This window comes from Crocuta crocuta, unplaced genomic scaffold (genome assembly GCF_008692635.1).
Source record: "Crocuta crocuta isolate KB4526 unplaced genomic scaffold, BGI_CrCroc_1.0 scaffold228, whole genome shotgun sequence".
Lineage (NCBI taxonomy): Eukaryota > Metazoa > Chordata > Mammalia > Carnivora > Hyaenidae > Crocuta > Crocuta crocuta.
In genome coordinates, this window is record NW_027532820.1 from 1,547,024 (window position 1) to 1,569,750 (window position 22,727).

Consider the following 22,727-nt stretch of genomic DNA (forward strand, 5'->3'; position numbering starts at 1 on the left):
GAGTGGGGGGTAGCAGCATTGAATGGAATGGAAACAAGGGGGGCCTGAGGGGGGGGGCTGTAGTTCCTTTTGCCCACCCCAGCAACCAGCATGCTAAAAATCTGTCCCTGAGGCTCTGCCCTAGCCAGTGTGAGAACGGGGCAGGGAGTCCAGTCTGTGGCATACACATGTCCCGGCTGTGGTTTCGGTGTGGAAAGCATGCGATTCTGTAAAGCCCTTCCCCTCCCCCTACCTCCCCTCTACATCATTTGTGGCTCCAGTGGCAACGTCAGGAAACCACAAATGGGCCACTCTATCCCCCACCCCAGCCTCCTGTCTAGATGCCAAGACGGAGGAAGGCTAAGTGTCTATCACTACATCCCGGAAGCCCTGGTAACAGGAATCGTCTCTTTTCTTCACCTTGCAGGTCCTTGTGGTCGACCTGGTCAACAATCGTTTCCTCAGACAGGTGAGTACAAATGTCGGCTTCAACCTGCTGCTCTGCTTTCACCTCTTTGTTGTTTGGGACACAGCTTCCCAGGTCTGGAAGTCTCCTTGGTGGGCCTGGGATTGCGAAACAGACCGGCAGGCTTGAGTGATCCTGGGCCAGGGCTGCACTGAGAACAGAACAGAAGGCAGGGGCCAAAGAGGAATGCTTTGGCGAAGGATTGATTCCCATGTGTTGTGTTATAAAATTATTTTCTAACAATTAGAAGCTTTGTATAGGTTATAACTATAGATGGGGCGCCTGAGTGACTCAGTTGGTTAAGCATCTGACTCTTGATTTTGGCTCAGGTCATGATCTCAAAGTTGATGAGTTGGAGCCCCACATCGGGCTCTGCCGACAGTGCAGAACCTGCTTTCTCTTCCTCTCTCCCTGCCCCTCCCCCACTCATGCTCTCTATCTCAAAATAAATAAACTTAAATAAAAAATAAAAATAGGAGCATCCAGGGGCACCAGTGGCTCAGTCATTTGAGCATCTGACTCTTGGTTTTAGCTCAGGTCATAATGTCATGGTTTGTGGGATCAAGCCCTGCATCAGGCTCCATGTTGACAGCAGAGAGCCTGCTTGGGACTCTCTCTCTCCTTTTCTCTCTGCCCCTCTCCTGCTCACACTCTGTCTGTCTCAAAATAAATAAAATAAACTTAAAAAAAGAATATCTTTAAAAAAGAGAGAGAGAAAGAGAAAAAAAACCACAGTTGACCCTTAAACAACACTGGGGTTAGAGGCGCCCCTGAGTAGTTAATACCTGTGTATAATAACTTTTGACTCCCCAAAGGCTTCTTTACTGATAGCCTACTGATGGCCAAAAGAGTTACTGGTAGCATAAACAGTTGATTCATACATATTTTCTTTGTCATGTGTCTTATATATCAGATATTTGGCATAAAGTAAGCTAAAGAAGAGAAAGTGTTATCAAGAAAATCATAAGGAAGAGAAAATACATTTATTGGACTGTACTGGATTTATTAAAAAAGAAGTTGCCTATGAATGGACCTGCAGAGCTCAAATCTGTGTTGTTCAAAGGCCAAGTGTGTGTGTGTGTGTGTGTGCGCGCGCGCGCACGCACGCGCATGCCTCTAAAAAAGATGGAAGGGAAAACTCACCAAAACATGGATGCTGGCCATTTGGGGTAGGAGACTGAAAGGAGGCAGAGTGTGAGTGACCTTAAATTGTTTTCATACTTTCATTTATTTTCTGTAATGATCATAAACTACTCTCGTTATCAGAGAAAACAATACACATTTATTTTCTTGTTACCACTTGCCTAAGAGAGCTAACTCCTATCAGAGCTTGCAAAGAATCACTGCAGTAAGGTTTTCCAGGCCTTCTGTGTGATAGCTTTTAAACCTGGACTTGGTCTTACTGCTGCAAAGTTCTGTCATGTTAATGTGGTTTGTTGGGTTTTTTTAAATCATTACTTTTGTCTACTTGCCCTTCCCAAGGCCCTCCTGCTCTGAGGTCAGATCACAAAGCCAACTTCAGATCACACTGGTCCACTGCCCTGACCACAGCTCCCTGATTAGCACTGGCCCTCCCGCAGGGTGGGGGCAGTGGGGAACATTTGTTGAGTATCCACTAGGTGCCAAGCACTTGTACAAAGGAATTGTGTTGTACTTAAATTTCCCCCCAGCTTTATTGAGATATTACTGACATATACAAGTTTACAATGATGATTTGATACATGCACAGACTATGAAATGATTACCACAATGAGATTAGTTAACACTTCTATCCCCTCATACAATTCCCCTTTGTGTGTGTGTGATGACATTTAATTTTTTTTTTAATGTTTTATTCATTACTGAGAGAGAGAGACAGCATGAGCAGGGGAGGGGCAGAGAGAGAGGGAGACACAGAATCTGAAACAGGCTCCACACTCTAAGCTAGCTGTCAGCACAGAGCCCAGTGCGGGGCTCAAACCCACTAACCATGGGATCATGACCTGAGCCGAAGATGCTTAACTGACTGAGCCACCCAGGCGCCCCATGTGATGACATTTAAGACCTACTGTTTTAACAGCTCTCAAGTACACAGTGGAGTATTGTTGTTAACTGTAGCTACCATGTTATGCATTAGGTTCCCCAGAATGTATCTTACAACCTGAAGATTATCCCCTTTGACCACATTTACCCCTTTTCCCCTCCCCCTAGCTCCTGGCAACCACCATTCTACTGGACTTCAATGAGTTCAGCCTTTTGAGATTTCATGTAGTGAGAACACACAGGATTTGTCTTTCTCTGTCTGACTCCTTTCACTAAGCATAATGCCCTCAAGATCAGTCCATGTTGTCACAAAGGCAGGATTTCCTGCTTTTTTATAACGGACTCCTATTCCACTATATGTATATGTATAGATACTTTATATGTATATATGTGTGTATAGACATTCCATTGTGTGTATGTGTATATATATGTGTGTGTGTGTATATATATATATATATTTATATATATTGTATGGATGTTAGGTGTGTGTGTGTGTATTCTTTATTATCTATTATTTTCTTTATTCACTCATCCATGAATGAACACTTAGGTTGTTTCCCTGTCTTGGCCTTTGTGAATAGTGCTGCAGTGACCATAGGGGTACAGATCTCTTTTCGAGATCCCGATTTCATTTCCTTCAGATGTATACCCAGAAGTGGGACTACTGGATCGTAGGGTAGTTCTAGTGTTAATTTTTTGAGGAGCCTCCGTTCTATTTTCCACAGCAGCCACACTAATTGACACCAACAGTGCACAAGGGTACCACGACTGCTCATCATTTCTTCGCCTGCGCAGAAGCTCTTTAGTGCAATGCGGTCCTTGTTCATTTTTGCTTTCATCACTCATGCTTTTTGGGGTCATATCCAAAAAATCATTGCCAAGACCAATGTCAAGGAGCTTTTTCCGTTTATTTCCAATAGTTTTATAGCTTCAGGTCTTATCTTTAAATCTTGAATCCATTTCATGTCAATTTTTGTGAGTGGTATAAGATAGGGGCCCAGTTTTATGCCTCTGCAAGTAAGTTTCCTGGCACCATTTATTGAAGAGACCATCATTTCCCCCATTGAATTCTTTTTTTAAAAGTTTTTTTATTTATTTTTGAGAGAGAGAAAGTGTGAGTGGGGGAGGGGCAGAGAAAGAGGGAAGGAGAAAGAATCCCAAGCAGGCTCCACACTGTCAGTGCCACAGCCCAGTGCAGGGCTCAAACCCACAAATTGTGAGATCATGCCGAGCCAGTCAGACCCTTAACCGACTGAGCCACCCAGGTGCCCCTCCCCATTGAATTCTTAGCTCTCTTGCCAAATATGAGTTGAGCAGAAAAGCTTGGTTTATTTCTGGGCTCTTGTATCTGTTCCATTGGTTTATGCATCTCTTTTTATGTCAGCACCATACTGTTTTGATACGCATAGCTTTGTAATCAAGTTTGAAATCAGGAATTGTGGTGCCTCCAGCTTTGTTCTTTCTCAGGATTGCTTTGGCTATTCGGTGTCTTTTGTGGTTTCATGTGAATTTTAGGATTGCTTTTTCTCCTTCTATAAAAAGTGCCGTTGTAATTTTGATAGGGATTGCACTGAGTCTGTAGATGGCTTTGGGTAATATGGACATTTTAATAACATTGATTTTTCTAATCCATAAATACAGTATCTTTTCGTTTATTTACATCTTTGTCAGATTCTTTCATGGATGTCTTCTATATTGCATTTCATCTTCACAGTGGGGTAAATATTGACTGCTAGCCCATTTTCACATCGCTTGAAAAAAGTAGAATGGAGATTCAAACCTCAGATCTCTGTCTCTAAGTCCTATTTCTTCTGCTAACCCAAAAACTGTGCCAGGACAGCCCTGCAGTGTATCCAGCGTGACCTGCTGGTCAGGACACAGCTCTCGGGCCCCAGAAGCCCTGGGGCAATGGCCCACCTGCTTTTTCTGCTTTATAGATGGATGACGAGGACTCCATTCTCCCCAGGAAGCTGCAGGTAGCCCTCGAGCACATTCTGGAGCAGAGGAATGACCTGGCCAGTGACCAGGACGACGGGCCCTCGGACTACAAGCGCGGTAAGTGCCCAGCCACCTCCCAGACTGCACCTCGCTCTTCCGCCATTACCGCCAGTGAGCAAAAGGGCGAGTGGCCGTCCCTTCCACGCAGCCGGCCGGAGGGGCATTCCTGGAGAGAAAGTGGGTGTGTAACCCCTTTATCTGGATCTCATTCTAACACTGAACAGTGATGCGGTTTCTCCTGCCTCCTCTGTCTGGGCCCTAAAATACCTGATCACAAGGGGAAACGAAATGACTTCATCACGCTGGGTCTCCTCTGTCTCCGGGGCCCTGAGGCAGNCACACAGGCACACGCGGAGCAGGGAGGGAGGTCGCCGAGCCCGCTTCCGGCGGGAGCCACGCCCACCTCCTCTGGAGACGCCCCTTCCTGCCGCCGCGGGGCGGGGCCAGCTGCCCCCGCGCCGTGGTCTCCTCGGCCGTCGCTGCGCCCGATCCCAGCCTGTCCCAGAACCACGTGCCAGGGTCTGGTGGCACGTCCTCCTTCTGTTCCATCTTTCCAACTTGACGAACCCCTTGAGAACATGCTCTGCTGTCTCTCTCTGGCCTCTCGTCTCCTCAGGCCGCACCTCCCCCCTTCTGCCCTCCCTTCCTCCACCTCCCTGGGTATGGCCAGAGCCAGCTGGGACTTGAGGGTCGGGGGGAGGCCGAGCCCTCCACTTTGTGCGGGGGGGTGGGGGTCCTGACGCTCAGCCAGTCCGGCGGCACGGGAGGGAGGACAGCGGTGACTCTCCCAGCGTGGGGGTCATCTCGCCACGGAGGCCACCCACTCCCCTCCTGCACTCTCTCTCCTCCCTTTTCCTGTCCCCCTGGCAGGGTTCCATCATACTTCCGGGCTGGAGGAGGCAAAATATGTGAAGGAGGATCAGATCCCCCCCCCCCTCTCTGTCTTTCATCATCTTAAGCCCCTTTGGGAATGGAAAAGCTAGAAATGTGGCTAAAGACTGTCACTGATGGGATGAGGCTGGGGGTGGTGGGGGGAGACGCTTACCACTGAGGTGCAGTGAGTACAGAGAGCAGGGAGGTCCCCGGAGAGCTTCAGCCCGGGCCTTGCTGTCCCCTGGTGCTGTGATGGCAGAGACGAGGCTAAGGAGCCAAAGCCCCACATTCCTGGAGCTCTTTGCAAAGTGATGATGGAGGCTGGCCGCCCTTCAGGTATTCTGCTGAGTGGGAACTGAAGAGACAAAGGAAATTGATTAAAGTATGAGTCACGCTCTCCATGATAGGATCCCTTTAAAGAGAAGCTCTGCTCATGAGTGTATCTGTTTATACTGTTTACGGATCACTATTTGCTAGAAAGGTAAGAGACACAAAAGCTTAAAAGAGCATGGAAGGCAGCCTCTCCAGGGAAGACCAGTGAGAAAGGAAGACGGAGTGGCTGAGACTCACGCCCTGGCCACACACACCTACGAGGCGCCATTTCTGGCCCTGCTGAGCTGATAGTTGGCTGATGGATTCCCAGGAAGACAAACCACTTGGCCAGCGTACCTCACATGGGAGGCTGCGGGAGCCTGAGCGCCAGGGCCGGCTCGTTCATCTCTGAAACCATGTGCCTGGCACAGCATAGACACTTGGAAGGTGTTTGTTGAGTAAAAGTAGGATTTCATGTCTGAGCTAGCTTTCTAGCCTTCCAAAGACAGTTACTGCGCAAGGTTGGGCAATTATAAGGGCAATAAAAACCCATAAACCTTAGGACTCCGAGCATATTTATAGGAGCTGCTCAGCTCAGAAGCAAGGTTTTTCTTTTTACGGCCGTAAGGAAACGTGTGTGCTTAGAAGAGAGGGAAAGAGAAGGGACTAAAACGGCTGGGATTTCTCTTGCCATCAGGTCTGTTCGAGGTCCGAGCCCAGGAGTACCTGGAAACACTCCCCAGTGGAGAACACAGCGGTGTCAATAAGTTCCTGAAGGGACTCGGTAAGGCCCACCTGTCCCCGTGTCCCCATCACGGGGCTCTGGTCCTTGGAGTCTTGGCCAGTTCCCTCCCCCAGGGCGGGTCCTAAATAATGCTGAGCTGTGCTTCAGCATCAGCTTTGTAACTTCCTGTTCTAATCTGGCGCCAAAGTATAAACAGAGGAAGCCAAGGACCCTCCCTGCTTTACTGCCCCCGTCACCCCCCTTCCCCTCGGGGCTGCCTTGCCATCTCCCTTCACTGTTATCTCCCACACTCTTTTTTTTTTTCTTTTTTTTTTTAATGTATATAGTCAGAGAGAGTGAGCGAGAGAGAGCGGGCTTGTGTGTAGGAGAGGAGCACAGGGGGAGGGAGAGAGAATCCCAAGCAGGCTCCACACTGTCAGCACAGAGCCCAGTGTGGGGCTCGAACCCCCAAACCAAGAGATCATGACCTAAGATGAAATCAAGAGTTGGAAGCTTAACTGATTGAGCCACCCAGGTAGCCCCCTTTTTTCCCCTTTCTTACTCCCACACTCTCAAATCTTCTGGGGAATTGAATTTAGGAAGCATGAAGGGAACCAGAGAAGGGTGTCTGGCACAAAAGACCTCCAAATGGCCCTGAGAAGTGCAAATGTAAGAATTACAAGGACCTTGGGGCACCTGGCTGGCTCAGTCAGTGGAGCACGCAACTCTTGAGCTCAGGGTTATGAGTTTGAGCCCCATGTTGGGTGTAGAGATTACTTAAAAAATAAATAAAAATTAAAAGAAAAAACNGTCCTTGGCTCCTCAAGGTGACATTCCGTGCTTCCTGTGTCACCAGTTCAGGAGCAAAGCCTCCTCTCCGGCTCTGACGTTCTTTCTCTCAAAACTCTCACCTCTTGGGGAGATTCCTTTTCGTCGTGGAGGTGTCCCGAGGAGAGGTCCAGAGGTGGCTGGGAGGCCACACTTGTCCACACCACGTCTGGGAAGAGAAGAGCAGGATTTCACTGTTGTCTGCCTGGTGAAATGTTCTCATTTTCTTTTCTATTTTTTTTTTTTTAGGCAATAAAATGAAGTTTCTCCACAAGAAATAATCTTTGGCTCCTCCTCAAGGGGTAACCTCCTCCTAAATGCAAGAAGGTTTTTAAAAAACAGTCCTAGTGGCCTTTCTGAAACCCTGGGTCCTGCTTGTCCCACGTGCTGGGCAAAGGCCAGGATGGTTTCTGCCGCCACACGGCCACCCCAGGACCCCGGGCCCGAGAGCCGCGCTGCAAGGTGCCGCTTCTCCAGGACAGCACTGCAAAGGGGACCTGAGACCAAGCGTGTCACCGACATTCACATGGATTGTTTGGGTTGTTGGGTTTGGGATTTTTTTTATATTTTTAATCTTAGGTATTAAAAGAAAGAAAAGTGTTCAGGTTTTCTTTTTATTATGCCAGGGCTAAGAAAAGTCCAGTGTGCCCTGTGCTGTATTTCCCGGGTTCATCCTGCCCAGCAGCTGGGCTCTGAAGCCCAGAAGAGAGGAGGAGGAGGTCAGGAGCGGCGACCAGGGACCGAGCAGGACCAAGCTCCTCTGGCAGAGTGGGGGACATATGCAGGTGTGGGGAAGAGGGCCGTGGCGGTGCCTGCCACACTCCTGCTCAGAGGCGGGGGAGGGGACACCATTCCTCTCCCGGAAAGGCTCGTCCTGGGTGTGGAATGATGTCACATCAGGGCTGATGGGCCTCCTGGGACGAGCTGTACTTCCAGCCAGTGATGCCACCTGGTGGCCAAGGTCATTTGTTGTAAAACCCAGTCTTTTCGTCCCAAATGGACCTGACGCCTCTGGGTGGCCTTTTTTTCTCTTCGAAGCCATAGCACCACTCACTGCGCAAGCAGTCTGTGACTTTTAGAGGCACACACAAGAAGGAAATCTGCTCCTTAGATCTGTGAAGAAAATGTTCTTGGGGTCCGTAAAACACATAAGCCACAGCTTTGAACCTATTCCCATTTTCATTGTATGAAATGTTCCCGTCTTGTTGTAGGGACCCAAATCGGCATGAGTGAAATGGATCAATGGAGGGGCTTGTGGCATTGATGTTAACGAGAGGGGTCATCAGGCCTTGGGGGCGAGCTTCCTCTGTGCACCAGCAAGGCAGCTTACTTCCTCTAGACCAGAAGCAGGGAGGTGGGGGAAGCGGCAGCACCCCAAGTCCGGTCCCTCAGGGCTGCAGGGGGGACACAGGAAAAGAACGGTGGGCAGCACAGGCAAGTTCTCAAGCAGCCCTCAGGGCCACCACCATGGCCGGCCACTCCCTCCATATCCCGCTGGTGCATCCCCTCCACACGGCACCAGGAGTCTGACCTTGGTAATGGCCCAAGGACCTGTGCCACTCGGCAGAAGTGCTTACCTTTAGGGAGCTGGGAGCAAGGGGCCTTCTAAGGGAAAAAAAGAACAAGAAGGAAAATGAAGAAGTTGACCTGGCATTCTCCATTAGAGGTTCTTAGCTAGAGTCATGGACGACCCCCTCCCCCCTGCAAGTTGTATCCAAGCTTTGGTGTGTCCATTTGTTTTTCAGGAGAGAGGATCCATGGTTTATATCAGATTCTCAAAGGGGTCCAAGACCCCCCAAAATGGTAGGAACCAGTCTGTACATCACAGTTAACCCGGGTAGAGATGTGTGTTGGGGTTGAGGGGGGAGACTGAATGGGTGTCTCTTGAGTCTTGGGGGCTCAGGAATTTGTACCTAACAAGCTCCTCAGATTAGTTTATTTTATTAATACCAATATTCTGCCCAGAGATGATCACTTTTAATATTTTGGAATATACCTTCTTTTCTAACTTATTTCATATTATATTGTTTACTTAACACCTCCAAGTGAATAAATACACATCTTTGTCAACATTTCTCATGATTGTGTAACACTCTATTTTATAGATGTACTAAAAGTTACTTTACCAATCCTCTGCCTTTCTGCACTCAGGGTATTTCCAGTTTTTAATATCCGAAAGAGCATGGAGAAAAGCATCTGTGTATAAGTATCTCAGTACATTGCCTCATTTTCGTTTTTGCTTGACGTAAAATATGCATACAGAGAAGTTCTCCAATTGTGAGTATACAGCATAGCAAACCTTTGCAAATGACCACGTCTGTGACCAGCACTCAGGTCAAGAGGAGAACATCAGCAGACCCTGGAAAACCCTCCCGCCCACCTCGGCTTCTGTTCACAGTAAATCAAATGAAAAGTTGCAAAGTGGTAAATTAGGCTGAGGAGGGTCCGAGGCAAAGGAAACGAAGTAGAGTTGTAATCCCAGCTCATAGTTTAGGGCAGACTGTGGGTGGATAACACTGTTTGGGCTCGGAAACCAAGTGCAGCTGGAAGACCTGGGTGGGTTAGACCAGATCACCGCCACTCAGCCTACGTGTCATGCCTCACGCGTAGCATCTGTCCGAGAACCAAGTCCTCTAATGCCAAGAAAAGGCATCCATTTTCCATGAAGAATGTGTATGTGATTACAAGCACTCCATTATTGCATTTCAGTTCACATCGTCCATTTCCCCCGGGCACTGCTGGATAATCCTTCTGCCTCCTTGATCCTTGACAGTCGGCTTCATACCCACCCCATTTCTTTTCCCTCCCTTTTTATTATATTGGGGTAAATTTCACAGAACATAAAATTAATCATTTTTTTTAGAGTTTATTTATCTTGAGAGAGAGAGAGAGAGAATGAGCAAGGGAGGGGCAGACAGAAAGGGGGACAGAAGATCCAAAGTGAGCTCTGTGCTAAGAGCAGAGAGCCCGGGGCAGGGCTTGAACTCAGGAACCACGAGACGATGACCTGAGCCAAAGTCAGAAGCTTAACCAACTGAGCCACCCGGAAAAGTTCAGTGGCATTTGGTACACTTCTAACATCAGCAACAACCAAAACCACTGTCACCACCCAGAAAGGAAATCGCGTGCCCATCAAGCAGTAACTCCCATTCCCTCCTCCCCGCTGCCCTGGCAGCCACGAACCTTTTTGCTTTCTGTATGGATTTATCTATTCTGGGTATTTTATATCAATGGGATCACATCATGTGACCTTCTGTGTCTGTTTGCTTCCACTTAGTATAATGTTTTCAAGGTTCATCCATGCTCTAGCACGTATGAGACCTTCATTCCTTTTTATGGCCGAATGGTATTCATTGTACGGATAGAATAACATTCTGTTTATTCCTTCTTCCATCAATGGGCCCTGGGTTTATTGCCACCTCTTGGCTATTGTGACTAGTACTGCTACAAACGCGGGTGCATGTATTTACTTAAATACCTGTTTTCAACTTCTTTGAGTAGATACACCTAGGAGTAGGATTGTGGGTCATACAGAAATTTCTACATTTATATTTGGACAGGGGAGCCTGGCTGGTTCGCTTGGCAGAGCATGTGACTCTTGATCTCAGGGTTGTGAGTTCGAGCCCCACGTTGGGTGTAGAGATTATATATTAAAAGCCACTTTTGGAGGAACTACTGAACTACTTTCCACGGTGGTTGCACTGATTTTCATTCCCACCCACAATGTGTGCGGGCACCCCCCACCCTCAATGTTCCCTTCCTTTCTTCAGACAGGTTCTAGCTTGCTTAGCTATCCCCATCACCTTCCAGCCATGCCTCTCAGAGAGGACCCCATGTTACTCAGGACGGATCGGTACCCCCTGCATCAGATTCACCTGGAATACAAATGTTAAAGGCAAATGAAATTCCTGGGACCTACCTTAACCTGGGGCTTAAGCCCTAGAACCCTTGATTGGCCAGGAGTTCACCAAATGTCTTCAGACATTTACAGGACTCTATCTTAGGTGACTCACTTCCTCAGGTGACTGATCTCCTCCCTTACAAGCAAATTCTCCTTCATGTTTCGCTGACAGAGAGTAATCTTAGGGCCAAGTTTTGGAAATAAGACTTTTGCATGCATGTCCTGATTTCAGCATTACCTAAGAACTCCTAAAATGCTCTGCAAAATAAAAACATCAATGAAATGGGTATAAGCTTGCAAGGGGCCACCCACACTCATATGAGATGCCAAAACTTGTGAATTACTGCTTTTTGAGAAAGGTTCCATGACTCTCTCACCTCGCATAGGCTGGAAAGCAAACCCAGGGCGGTACATGCGAGGCCCCCGAAAATCCCAAGGAGAGGTTGCTGTAGGAGTGAGCTCAGAGGAGGGTGAGGTAGGTGTGTGCGGGGGGGCGTCAGACTTCACAGGAAGTTGACGTGATGTGAGTCCGGAGCGGACAGGAGAAGCAGAAACAGGCAGAGAAAAAGGGGGAGATTCCGGCCTGAGCAAAGGTTAGTAAGATAAGCAAAGGGCAGGTGAGAAGGGCCAGTGAACTGCTGGCACCTGTTAAGGCCAATTAACTTCACTCCCTGGCTCTCGCCCGGTGGCCACACCTCACCCTCACCCAGATCCTGGGCGGGGCACAACTGCCCACCTCTGACTCCTTTTCAGTTACAATTCACAGAGGCCTGGTGCCAGCTTCCCTGGCAATGTGTCCGAAAGCAAACAGTCTCACCTTCGATCCACCCCGGGCACACCCCCGCCAGCTGCGCTGCCTGTCTTCCTCTCCTCTGCCTACAACCCCCGCCCCCCCCAGCTGTCATCCCAGGAGCACACGGTGAAGTCCTGCACCCGAACCTCATGACAGGTTGTTCTTCCTACAACAGAGCTCATTCCCTTACCCCTAGGGGCAGAGCGCGGACTGAGTGACCTTTCTGGCAGAGAACTCCAGATTCAGGCCTGCTCGCCCCTCCCCCTCTGACAGGTGTGAAGGGGCTTATTCCTGGGGGCTCCAGGGGGAGGGGGCGGACGGCTACCTGAGCCCCAGTGCCTGGAGGTTAGCTTGGGTCGCGGGACATAGGTCGCTCATCTGCCCTCGCTGCCGCTGCCTCGCCTCACCCAGCCCCAGCACAGCTCTGAACAGGACCAGACGTAGCAGAGCAGCCTGCATCCACGCCCGGGGTCGGTCGCCAGGGTGGCTCAGGGTGAGGGAGGTCAGGGCCCTGCCCGGCAGCGTGGGCCCCGCTCGCCCCATGTCCTTGGCTCTGGCCAGCCGGGTGGCCCTTGGAGCCCAGTCAGGCCCCTGCTGAGTGAGGAGATGGTGCTGTGGAGGCAGAGTGAAGCCAAAAGCTGCCACGCACCCTGAGATGGGGGGTTTGCTTTCTTCGGGGGCCAGTGGGGTAAGGGTCACGCTCCACCAGGCAGGACCTTCACCGTCCAGCACTTTCGAGCCACATCAAGATATCGGGCTTTCAAAACAAAACACCAAAATATTGGGCTGGATAACAATATGAATGTACTTAATGCCACTGAGCTATATAGTTTAAAAATGGTTACAATGATACATTTTTTTTTAATGTTGGGACACCTAAGGGGCGGCTGGGTGACTCAGTTGGTTGAACGTCCGACTTCAGCTCAGGTCATGAGCTCGCCATTCGTGAGTTCGAGCCCAGCATCGGGCTGACAGCTCGGAGCCTGGAGCCTGCTTCAGATTCTGTGTCTCCCTCTCTCTCTCTGCTCCTCCCCCACTCACACTCTGTCTCTCTCTCAAAAATGAATAAACATTAAAAATGTAAATAAATAAATAAAAACATTTAATATAAAATAAAATAAAAACATAAAAGAGAGAGAGCAAGTTCATGTCTCACTGGCAAACTGAGAATGTCCTGGCCTCGCTTAGGGGAGGGACAATTTATTCCAGCCACTGTTCCAGAGTCTTGTCTCCCACAGAGGCTCCGACATCGAAAGTGTGGTGAAGCAGAGATGGTGGGGGCTGCTGCCTTGTGGCCCAGCTCTGCCTCCACCTTGCTGTGGAACTTGGGGAATGTGTCCTCACCTCCTGCTTGTCATTTCCTCTCTGTAAGATAGGAGAAGAGGTCCCTTCTGACCCCAGACTTGACAGATTCCTGGAGCACCTGTGGCCACACCCTGGAAGCGTGGCCTCCTAGACCGGTCGGGGCGGGATCCCAGGGCCTTCAGCTGATGATGCCAAGGACAGCTGGGGGGTGCAGAGGGAGGGGACAAAGAGTGAGCTTTAGCCCCTGTGTCTCACAGGCAGCTACGAGCTGAGCTGGTCTTAAAGTCAGGACGCGCCTCAGCTTGTCCTTACGGCTGTTCATAGCTCCCACACCTCCCTATTTGGTAGCCAGCCACACGGCTCTCTCTCCCAGGGACATTGGCCTTCCTGAGAGCACAGCGGGCCCCTGGTACAGTCTGGTTCATGCGGGGCTTTGCAGAGAAAAGACACTCAACCACACTCAGCCACAGGTGCCCTATCTATATACCGCATGCTCCTAAATCCATTCATATTAAAACATTTTCTAGGGGCACCTGGCTGGCTCAGTCGGTGGAGCATGTGACTCTTGATCTCAGGGTTGTAAGTTCGAGCCCCATGTTGGGTGGAGAGATTACGTTAAAACATTTTTTAAAATTTATGTTTGTTTATTTTTGAGAGAGAGAGACACACACACACAGAGTGTGAGAGGGAGAGGGGCAGAAAGAGAGGGAGACACAGAATCCAAAACAGGCTCCTGGCTCTGAGCTGTCAGCACAGAGCCCAACACGGGCCTCAAACTCACGAACCTTGAGATTATGACCTGAACCAAAATCAGACGCTTAATCAACTGAGTGACCTCGGTGCCCCGAGTGGAGAGATTACTTACAATTTTTTTTTTAAAATCTTTTTTAAAAATGTTTATTTATTTTTAAGAAAGAGAGAGCGAGCAGGCAGGGTAGGGGTAGAGAGAGGGGGACAGAGGATCTGAAGCAGGCTCTGAGCTGACAGCAGAGAGCCCAATGTGGGGCTCACACTCACAAACTGCGAGATCATAACCTGAGCCAAAGTTGGAGTCTTAACCAACTGAGCCACCCAGACACCCCTTAAAAATAAAATCTTAAAATTTTTTTAAAAATTGGGTTGAAGTATATATAAACATAAAATTTACCATCTTAACCATGTCGAAGTGCTCACTTAGCTGTCTCAAGTATATTCACATTGTGCAGCCATCATGAAACTCTGCACCCATTTTTTTAAGTTTATTTATTTAGTTATTTGAGAGAGAGCGAGAGAGAAGGAGCAGGGGAGGGGCAGAGAGAGAGAAGGGGGCAAAAGATATGAAGCAGGTTCCATGCTGACCGCAAAGAGCCCTACATGGGGCTCAAACTCACAAACTGTGAGATCATGACCTGAGCCGAAGTCGGAAACGTAACCGACTGTGAAACTCTGGAGCCATTAAACAGCTCTCCCTAGTCTCCCTTACTCCCGACAAGCTGTATTCTAATCTCTGTCTCTACGAACATGACTAGTCTAGATACCTCATGCCAGTGGAATCACGCAGTATTTGTCCTTAGTATGATTATCCTTAGTCCTATCTAACTTAGTTCTTAAAACGAACTTATCCTTTGTTCTTAAGGTTCATCCATGTTGGAGCCTGGAATTTCATTCCATTTTAAGACTGAATACTATTCATTCCATCACACGCACATACCACATTCTGTTTATCCACTTCTCTGTCGATGGACACTGAGGTCACAACATGCATTTTTACTCTTCAAATGCAGTGTTGAAACAGAATCTCCACTGCCGATTCTGATCAAGTGGGATCAGCCAGCTTTCTACTTAAAGTCATTGGTTGAGGGGAGGATCTGGTGACCAAGAAAGATTTTACAGCAAATTGCATTTCTTGGGGGTCCTGGGCTCGCAAGATGGGTTGTCCCTGAAAGCGCTACTAGATGATGCAGTGTGTCGCTACTAGTGTCGGAGAGGAGATGTGGGTTATGGTCAGAGATTGGGCTGCAGAAACAACGGACAGAGGTAGAGTGAGTATGGCGGCTGGAGAGGCCTGGAGAGGCCTGTAAACTCTAGAGATGGCATCTTGGGCAAAGAAAGAAGGAAGAGAAGGAAGGGAAGGAGGGAGGCAGGGAGGAAAGAAAGAAGGAAGGAGAAGTCCACTGACGATGAAGGTGTGGAAGAGGTCAGGGAGGTCCCCATGGATTTTAAAGACACCCAGTATCGGGGCTCCTGGGTGGCTCTGTCAGTTGAACATTTGACTCTTGGTTTCGGCTCAGGTCATGATCTTGAGGTTCATGGGTTCAAACCTCACATCGGGCTCTGCACTGTCAACATGGAGCCTGCTTGGGATTCTCTATCTCTCTCTTTCTCAAATAAACACATAAACTTAAAAAAGTATGAAACCAAAATAAAGACATTCGGTATCATGATCTGGCTTGGGGTGGAGAGCCTACAGGGCAGGTGCCCAAGTCTCAGGTGAATGATCTGGACCTGTTTACTTGACTCCGTTAACAAGGTTGATATGTTTTTCAAAACAACCTGTGTGTAGAAACCTTGCCTGCACTTGGACACGTCCCAGCGAGGAGGGTTGAAAACAATGTCAAGGCCGGCAGCCTCAGGACTCAGAGCTCTCTTTCTTCCACTGCTAGAAGGTGATCTGACCGAGCCTGCCAGGCACCTGCCCCAAAACCTTCCAGGGCTCCCCATTACCGGCAGGACCCNTCCTGCCCAGGACTTTATGCTCCATCAGGGAACACAGAGCTGCTCCCAGCTTCCCTCCCGCACCATCCGGTCCGTCAGCTCCGTGCCCCGGCTTCCGCAATCCGCAGCGAGGGCACACACGCTGGCTCGGCTCCCTTAAAACTCAACTCCGGTTGCACCTTGCCTGCCCCTACCCTCTCTCCTAATCAGCCCAACTCAAAGGCTGCTTCTCTGAGTTAATTGATTGCTCCTGACAGACGGCTCTACATCCGTACATTCTCCAGTAAAGTGCTCTGCCTTGGGGTCTGCCTCGCCTCTTCCGTTCCAAGCTCCTCTAAGACAAGTGCTATTTCTTTTCATCTTTGCACCCCAGCACCCACCCATCCTTTCGTTTGCTCATTAGACATGTATTTATGGAACTGCGATGATGTGCCAAACACTATTCTAGTTTGAAGGAATGCATGCCCTTGACATTGGGCCTGCTTGATGTTAGTTCATTTACTCATTCACTCTGCACGTATCGAGTGTGATCGACATTGGAGCTACAACAGTAAACAAATATATATGGTCCCTGATCTCGAGAGCTTATGGGAAGGGGTAAGAAGGACCTTCAAATCATCATACACAAGCAAACATGAGAGATGTTATGGAGGAGGGGGGACTGGAGTGTGAGAGCAGATCACAGGGGGTTGGACTTGGTTAGAAGTCTAGAGAACGTTTCCCCAGGAAAGTGGCACTCCTCTGAGATCTGAAGGTTGAAGAGAGCAGGAAACAGCATTTTAGAAAGAGGGAATAGCACATGCAGAGTCTTGAATCATATATTGGTTATAAATGCTTTTGGCTCCAAGAAACACAGAATCTGACAGCTGGTGGCTTAAACCACTGGAGTTTATTTTTTCACACAAGAAGTATGGGGGTGGTGGCTGTGGGCACTGGTCCAATTGCTCCACACCATCTTTTTTTTGTTATTTTTTTAATGTTCTATTTATTTCTGTGTGTGAGAGAGAGAGCATGAGCAGGGGAGGATCAGAGAGAGGGGAAAATACAGAATCCGAAACAGGCTCCAGGCTCTGAGCTGGTTGTCAGCACAGAGCCTGACGCGGGGCTTGAATCCATGAACCGTGAGATCATGACCTGAGCTGCAGTCGGACACTTAACCGACTGAGCCACCCAGGCGCCCCAACACACCATCTTTATTTATGTATGTATATATGTATGTTTTATTTATCTTTGAGAGAGAGGCTCCAAGTTGGGGAAAGGGGTAAAGAGACAGAAGGGGACAGAGTATCTGAAGCAGGCTCTGTGATGACGGCAGTGAGCCTCATGTGGGGCTCCAACTCACAAAATGTGAGATCATGACCTGAGCCAAAGTCAGATGCTCAGCTGACTGAGCCACCCAAGAGCCCCACCCCACACTGTCTTTAAGGAGTCAGGTTCTTTCTCCTCTCTACTTTTCTTCTTCATTCATTAGATCTTGTTTTCAGGCTTGTCCTTTTATCAGCCCAGCTCCAGAGATCAAGATGGTTTTCTTTTCTTTTTTTTTTTTTTATTTTTTAATGTTTTATTTATTTCTGAGAGAGAGAGAGCATGAGCAGGGAAGGGTCACAGAGAGGGGGAGACACAGAATCCCAAACAGGATCCAGGCTCTGAGCTGTCAGCACAGAGCCCGACGTGGGGCTCAAACCCACGAACCGTGAGATCATGACCTGAGCCAAAGTTGGATGCTTAACCGACTGAGCCACCCAGGCACCCCAGGAGACCTTTCCCAGAAGTTTCCAGCAGTCTGCTCTCACAGCACATTGGCCAGAGTCAACCGCACAGCTGTCTTTGGCTAGAAGGGATGCTGAGAAAGCCGTATGCATTTGGCTTCTGTAGGGGGAATGGGCGAAGGAGACAAGGTTGGAAATGGCCTGGAAAAGCCACCTAGTGGGAGGGAGCAAAGCAAGTTCTAGAAACTGAGAAAAGGGAGCTTTGCAGAGACCTGGAGGTGGAGGGGTAAGTAGCAGTTGTGTTGGCTTGCTAGTGCTGCCATAACAAAGTCCTGCAGACTGGGTAACCTCATAGAAATGTCTTGTCTCACGGCTCCAGAAAAAGGAACAGCTTGGGTTCTTCTGAGGCCTCTCTCCTTGGCATGGCCTGAGGATGGCTGTCTTTTCCCTGTGTCTTCACAAAGCCTGCCCTCTGTGCGTGTCTGTGTCCTAAGCTCCTCTTCTGGTAAGGAGACCAGTCACACTGGATTAGGGGTCACCCCAATGACCTTGTTTAACCTTAATTACCTCTTTAAAGGCTCTTTCTCCAAATACAGCCACATTCTGAGGTACTGCGGGATAGGGCTTCAACATATGAATCGGGGAGGGGCCTACAATTTGTCCAAACAAGCCTCTATAGATCATATTAACATTTTTATTCTAAATTAAAAGCTTTTTAAATGTTTTTTAAAAATTTTTTTGAGAGAGAGAACAGAGCATGAGTGGGGGATGGGCAGAGAGAGAGGGACACACAAACTCTGAGCTGTCAGCACACAGGGCCTGAACTCATGGACGGCAAGATCATGACCTGAGCTGAAGTTGGATACTCAGATGACTGAGCCACCCAGGCGCCCCCCCCGAAATTTTTTATTTGAAAAGTAACTCAAAATTATTAAAAGTTTTAAGCAAGAGAATGACAGAAGCATCTTTATTTTCTTTTTCAAGATTTTATTTTTAAGTACTCTCTACACCCAATGTGGGCTCAAGCTCACAACCCCGAAATCAAGAGCCAGGGCTCCACCGACTGAGCCAGGCAGGCGCCCTTGACCTAAGCATCCTTAGATTGGGTAGATCACAGGCGTCAGTGCAGGGCATGGATTGGAAAGGACGAGGATAGGTGCCCACAGACCTATTACAAGGCCACTGACACAAGCCGGCAAGAAGTAGCTGTGCCTTGGCTTAGGGTAGCGGCGGTGGAGGCGAGGGAAGTGGGCAAACTGGGAGTGGATTTTAGCAGGGAAAAGACCAGGACTCGGGCACAGGGACATTGTGTGGAGAGAGAGGGGTGGGGAAGGGATGGGCAGCCTCTGGGCATGCTAGTGGTGCCTAAATGGGGAACTGGTGCTCTGGGAGCTGGGTCAGTGCTGGGGGAAGCAGCAGGTGGCTACAAGCACCAGGCTGAAATAGGCTGGCTTGGGGACATCCCCCCCGGCAGGCCGAGGGGCAGGTGGTCCGCACTGTGCACTGCTCTTTGCGGGGGGTGTTCTGGCAGCTCAGGTCCCAGCCCTATTAAGATGTATGAATGCAAGGATTCTCTGCCCAGCTTTCCTATCCGAGAGCACTGGTGTGTTCCATCAATTACACATGCATTTTTAGTTTTGGGACAACAGGCAGAAGATGCTGTGAGATATATGTTGAGGATGTGGGGACTCGCTCAGAACCTCGGAGTTGATAGAAAGATTCTTTTAAGATGAAGACATTTGAGACTCAACAGATGAAGAAAAAAGCTTTTCGGTGTTTCTCCTACTGACTAAAAGCAACTTCTGGGAAATGAGGCTACCATAAATCTCCTTTATGGCCCTTGAGAGGACAGAGAAACTATGCGTACCTGTATAGACAAACATTATCACAAACTTTCTTATCTCCCATCTGTTCCTAACACCCATTTGTTTCTCCTAAAGAAGCCTATTGGTTTTTCCCAAAGAAGTTTGTCTCCTCCTCTTTTCCCTACTAAGTTAGATATATAAGCCTTTAACTTTAACCATTTAAGTAGCCAGCTACTTCTTTTTTTTTTTTTACAAAGTTTATTGTTAAGTTGGTTTCCATATAACACCCAGTGCTCATCCCCACAAGTGCCCTCCCCCATGCCCATCTCCCCCCTCCCCCACACATCCATCAGTCCTCAGTTTGTTCTCAGCATTCAACAGTCTCTCATGGTTTGCCTCCCTCCCTCTCCCCCATATTTCCCCCCTTCTCCTCCCCCACGGTCCTCCGTTATAGCTACTTCTTCTTTTTAAGGTTGTTTATTTATTTATTCATAGTAATCTCTACACCCAATGCGGGGCTCAAATTTACAAACCCCAGATCAACAGTCGCATGCTTTTCCAACTGAGCCAGCCAGGCACCCTGGGAGCCAACTACTTCTTTTGTGGTTCCCCTTATGCTTATGAAATAAGTCCTTTTCTCCTATTAAGGCCTTTTGTCAATTTAATTCACAAGCCCTAGTTACTGAATCTAAGAGCATAGAAGAAACGTTTTTCTTTTCTTCCTCCATAATAACTACAAATCCAGAATGCATGGCTGTAATCCTTTGGATCAAAGCTCCCTGATAAGTATGAAGCCAGGAGCAGAAGCAGACAGAAAGCTGAATAGACACTCTGCATCTGTGATTATCCAAGGGTGAAAAAGGGTCTGTATGGCCCTGCAGAGAGGAAGATGGAGTTACTCATGTCAAGTAGCAACTCATGCCAAGCAGTGACATAATGAATCTGGAAGGCAGCCAAGGGCTATGAGCCAAGAATAGATATCGGTAGAACCAGAACATACTGGTAGCATCCAGAACCGATAACCAGCAAAACCAAGAGAGCCTGGAAGAACTGAGAGCCGATAACCACTAGAACCAAAAGAGGTCCGGAAGGCTAAAGATTCAGCAAACTCCTTTATAAAGGGAGGGTTTCTGCAGCAAGCTGTCGGGCTTCTGGGACACCGGCCCTTCCACATCTGACCCTATTGCCAAGGCAGCTGCCACCACAGGCTCTGTCCCCTCGACCTCTAAACACAGAGGTGACCCTCTGGTCCTCTACTGCTTGAACAAAATATGCAGTGAGCACCAAGAATTCACCTGGACCAGACAGAGCCCTCATCTCAGGGGCATGCTCATGGACTGACTTTCTTTGAGTTTGGTTCATTAACTTCTTACCCATCATTGTATCTTGTTTGTTGTGTCACTTTTTTTTTTTTTTTTTAGTTTATTCATCCATTTTCAGAAAGAGCAGGAGACAGAGAATCCCAAGCAGGCTCTGTGCTGACAGCATGGAGCCCGACACAGGGCTCGAACCCACAAACTGCGAAATCATGAACTGAAATCGAGTGGGAGTCTCAGCTGACAGAGCCCCCCAGGCACCTGCTGTGTGACTCTGTACTGTGCTTTGCGTGCTGTGTATGAAGCCAAGGTATCTCATGAAAGATACCTGAACCTGAAATCCTGATCCTGCTTTACAGTTATGTTAACCTTGCTTTGTGATTGAATAAACCTGACTTTGTGGAAAGACACAACTCGTGTCTGTGCCTTCATAGCAAGCTTGCCACATGCCCCTAACTCCTCCCCCACAGCACCCCTCTGCCTCCTCCCTTCCAGTCACCATCCGGACATGCCCACTGCCTCAGCGTAGGCTCACAGGGCTGGATAACTTCCACTTGGTTGGTAGTCACACCTAACTGATACTCCAAGTAAATGAGGACTTCAACCACCTCCATTTTTTAAAATAAGTTTATTATTTTGAGAGGGAGAAAAGAGGGGGAGAGAGAGAGAGAGAGAGAGAAAGAGGGAGAAAGAGAATCCCAAGCACAGTCAGCGGGCTCAAACCCACAAACCAGGGGATCACGACCTGAGCCGAAATCTAGAGTTGGACGCTTAACCGAGACACCCAGGCATCCCTCATCCTAGACCTGTCTATACTTTCTTACTGATTAAGTTATTCTCCATCTTGACCTGTCTTTACTTACTTACTGATTAAGTTCTTTCCAGTTTATCTCTAAACTCAAAGGACCCTGCCGAGCAAAGCATCCCCTGCTGAGAACCGAAACTACTACCCCCAGAAGTGATAAGAACTGCCCTGAGTCAGCAAGAGCCCCCTCCCCCCACGACTGACCTCCCCCGAGACAGTGACGGACCGTACAGATGTACGGCCCAGCTGCATGTACCCAACCTTTGTCCTTTTCCCTTACACGATCCTGGAAGAATTTTCAGCACTTGGGAGACTGTCTTTGAAACACGAGTCTGCTGTCTTCCCGGTGTCGGCCTCACCGAAATAAAATCCTTTCTTGTGTCACCGCCACTGGTCCCTGTGCCTTTGGATTTTGTCAGCGGCGAAGCGCCGAGCCTGGTCTGTTTGGGACCCCCGGAGGGAGGTGCTCATGCACCCCTGCGCCCCGGCCACAGAGGTGTCGAGAAGAATGGGCTCCCCAGGGCACTAGCGCCCACCGTTGCTCTCTAGCCTGCCTGCCCTTCTCAGGTGGTTTTGGAGTGGCATGGGGTCCGGAGCTAATGGCTCCGGAACGGTCGAGATGTCTTTGGTGCAAAAAGCAAGAAGACAGGACCCTTGGGCAGAAAGAGCTACGCTGGAGTTGTGAAGACGGACTGGCGACGAACTATGGAGTTGGGGGAGGTAAAGGCCGAAGGGAGTCTTCCGGAAAGACTTTCATATGCTAAAGATGACTCCTTAGATACTGGAGGCCTAGCTATTGTCAAGCTAAGGTCATTTTTTTTTTTCTCTAGCAAAGCATTAACATTAAGACAGTAGGGAGTTCCTGGAAGAATATTTTACTCTGCCTGCCTCAAGTATTTGTCAATGGGCTGCAGGTGGGCAGGAAATTCAATTTCATCTGCCATTTCCTTCCTGCCTTTCTCCCCCACATCACTATGGAGGGAAGGGTACTGTTGGGGCTCCAGGATAGGGAGTCTGTAGGTTTTTGGAGATTAGGCTGTTGGTTAAGATTGCCTTTTTCTTGCCATTTACTAAGACCTTTGTAAACTGTCGGAGACTCTGGTCCCGCATGACTAGGATCGCTATCAGTTAACCATTTGTTTTCCTCTTTCCTTTGTTCTTGGGCAGCTGGGAGTGCCTGAGGAATGTCACACTTGT

At 48.7% G+C, this 22,727-nt stretch overlaps 1 protein-coding gene across 1 annotated transcript in view; it reads left to right on the plus strand.

Moving 5' to 3' along the window:
* The window catches only part of DENND2A (DENN domain containing 2A), an 82,203-nt gene extending 74,401 nt beyond the window's left edge, over positions 1-7,802 (plus strand). The window contains 5 exon segments of the mRNA XM_077781073.1: positions 407-448; positions 4,405-4,688; positions 4,833-4,984; positions 6,348-6,434; positions 7,452-7,802. Of these exon segments, the coding sequence (XP_077637199.1) occupies positions 407-448; positions 4,405-4,688; positions 4,833-4,984; positions 6,348-6,434; positions 7,452-7,483 (597 nt within the window). The 3' untranslated portion in view covers positions 7,484-7,802.
* Positions 7,803-22,727: the final 14,925 nt, after the last annotated feature.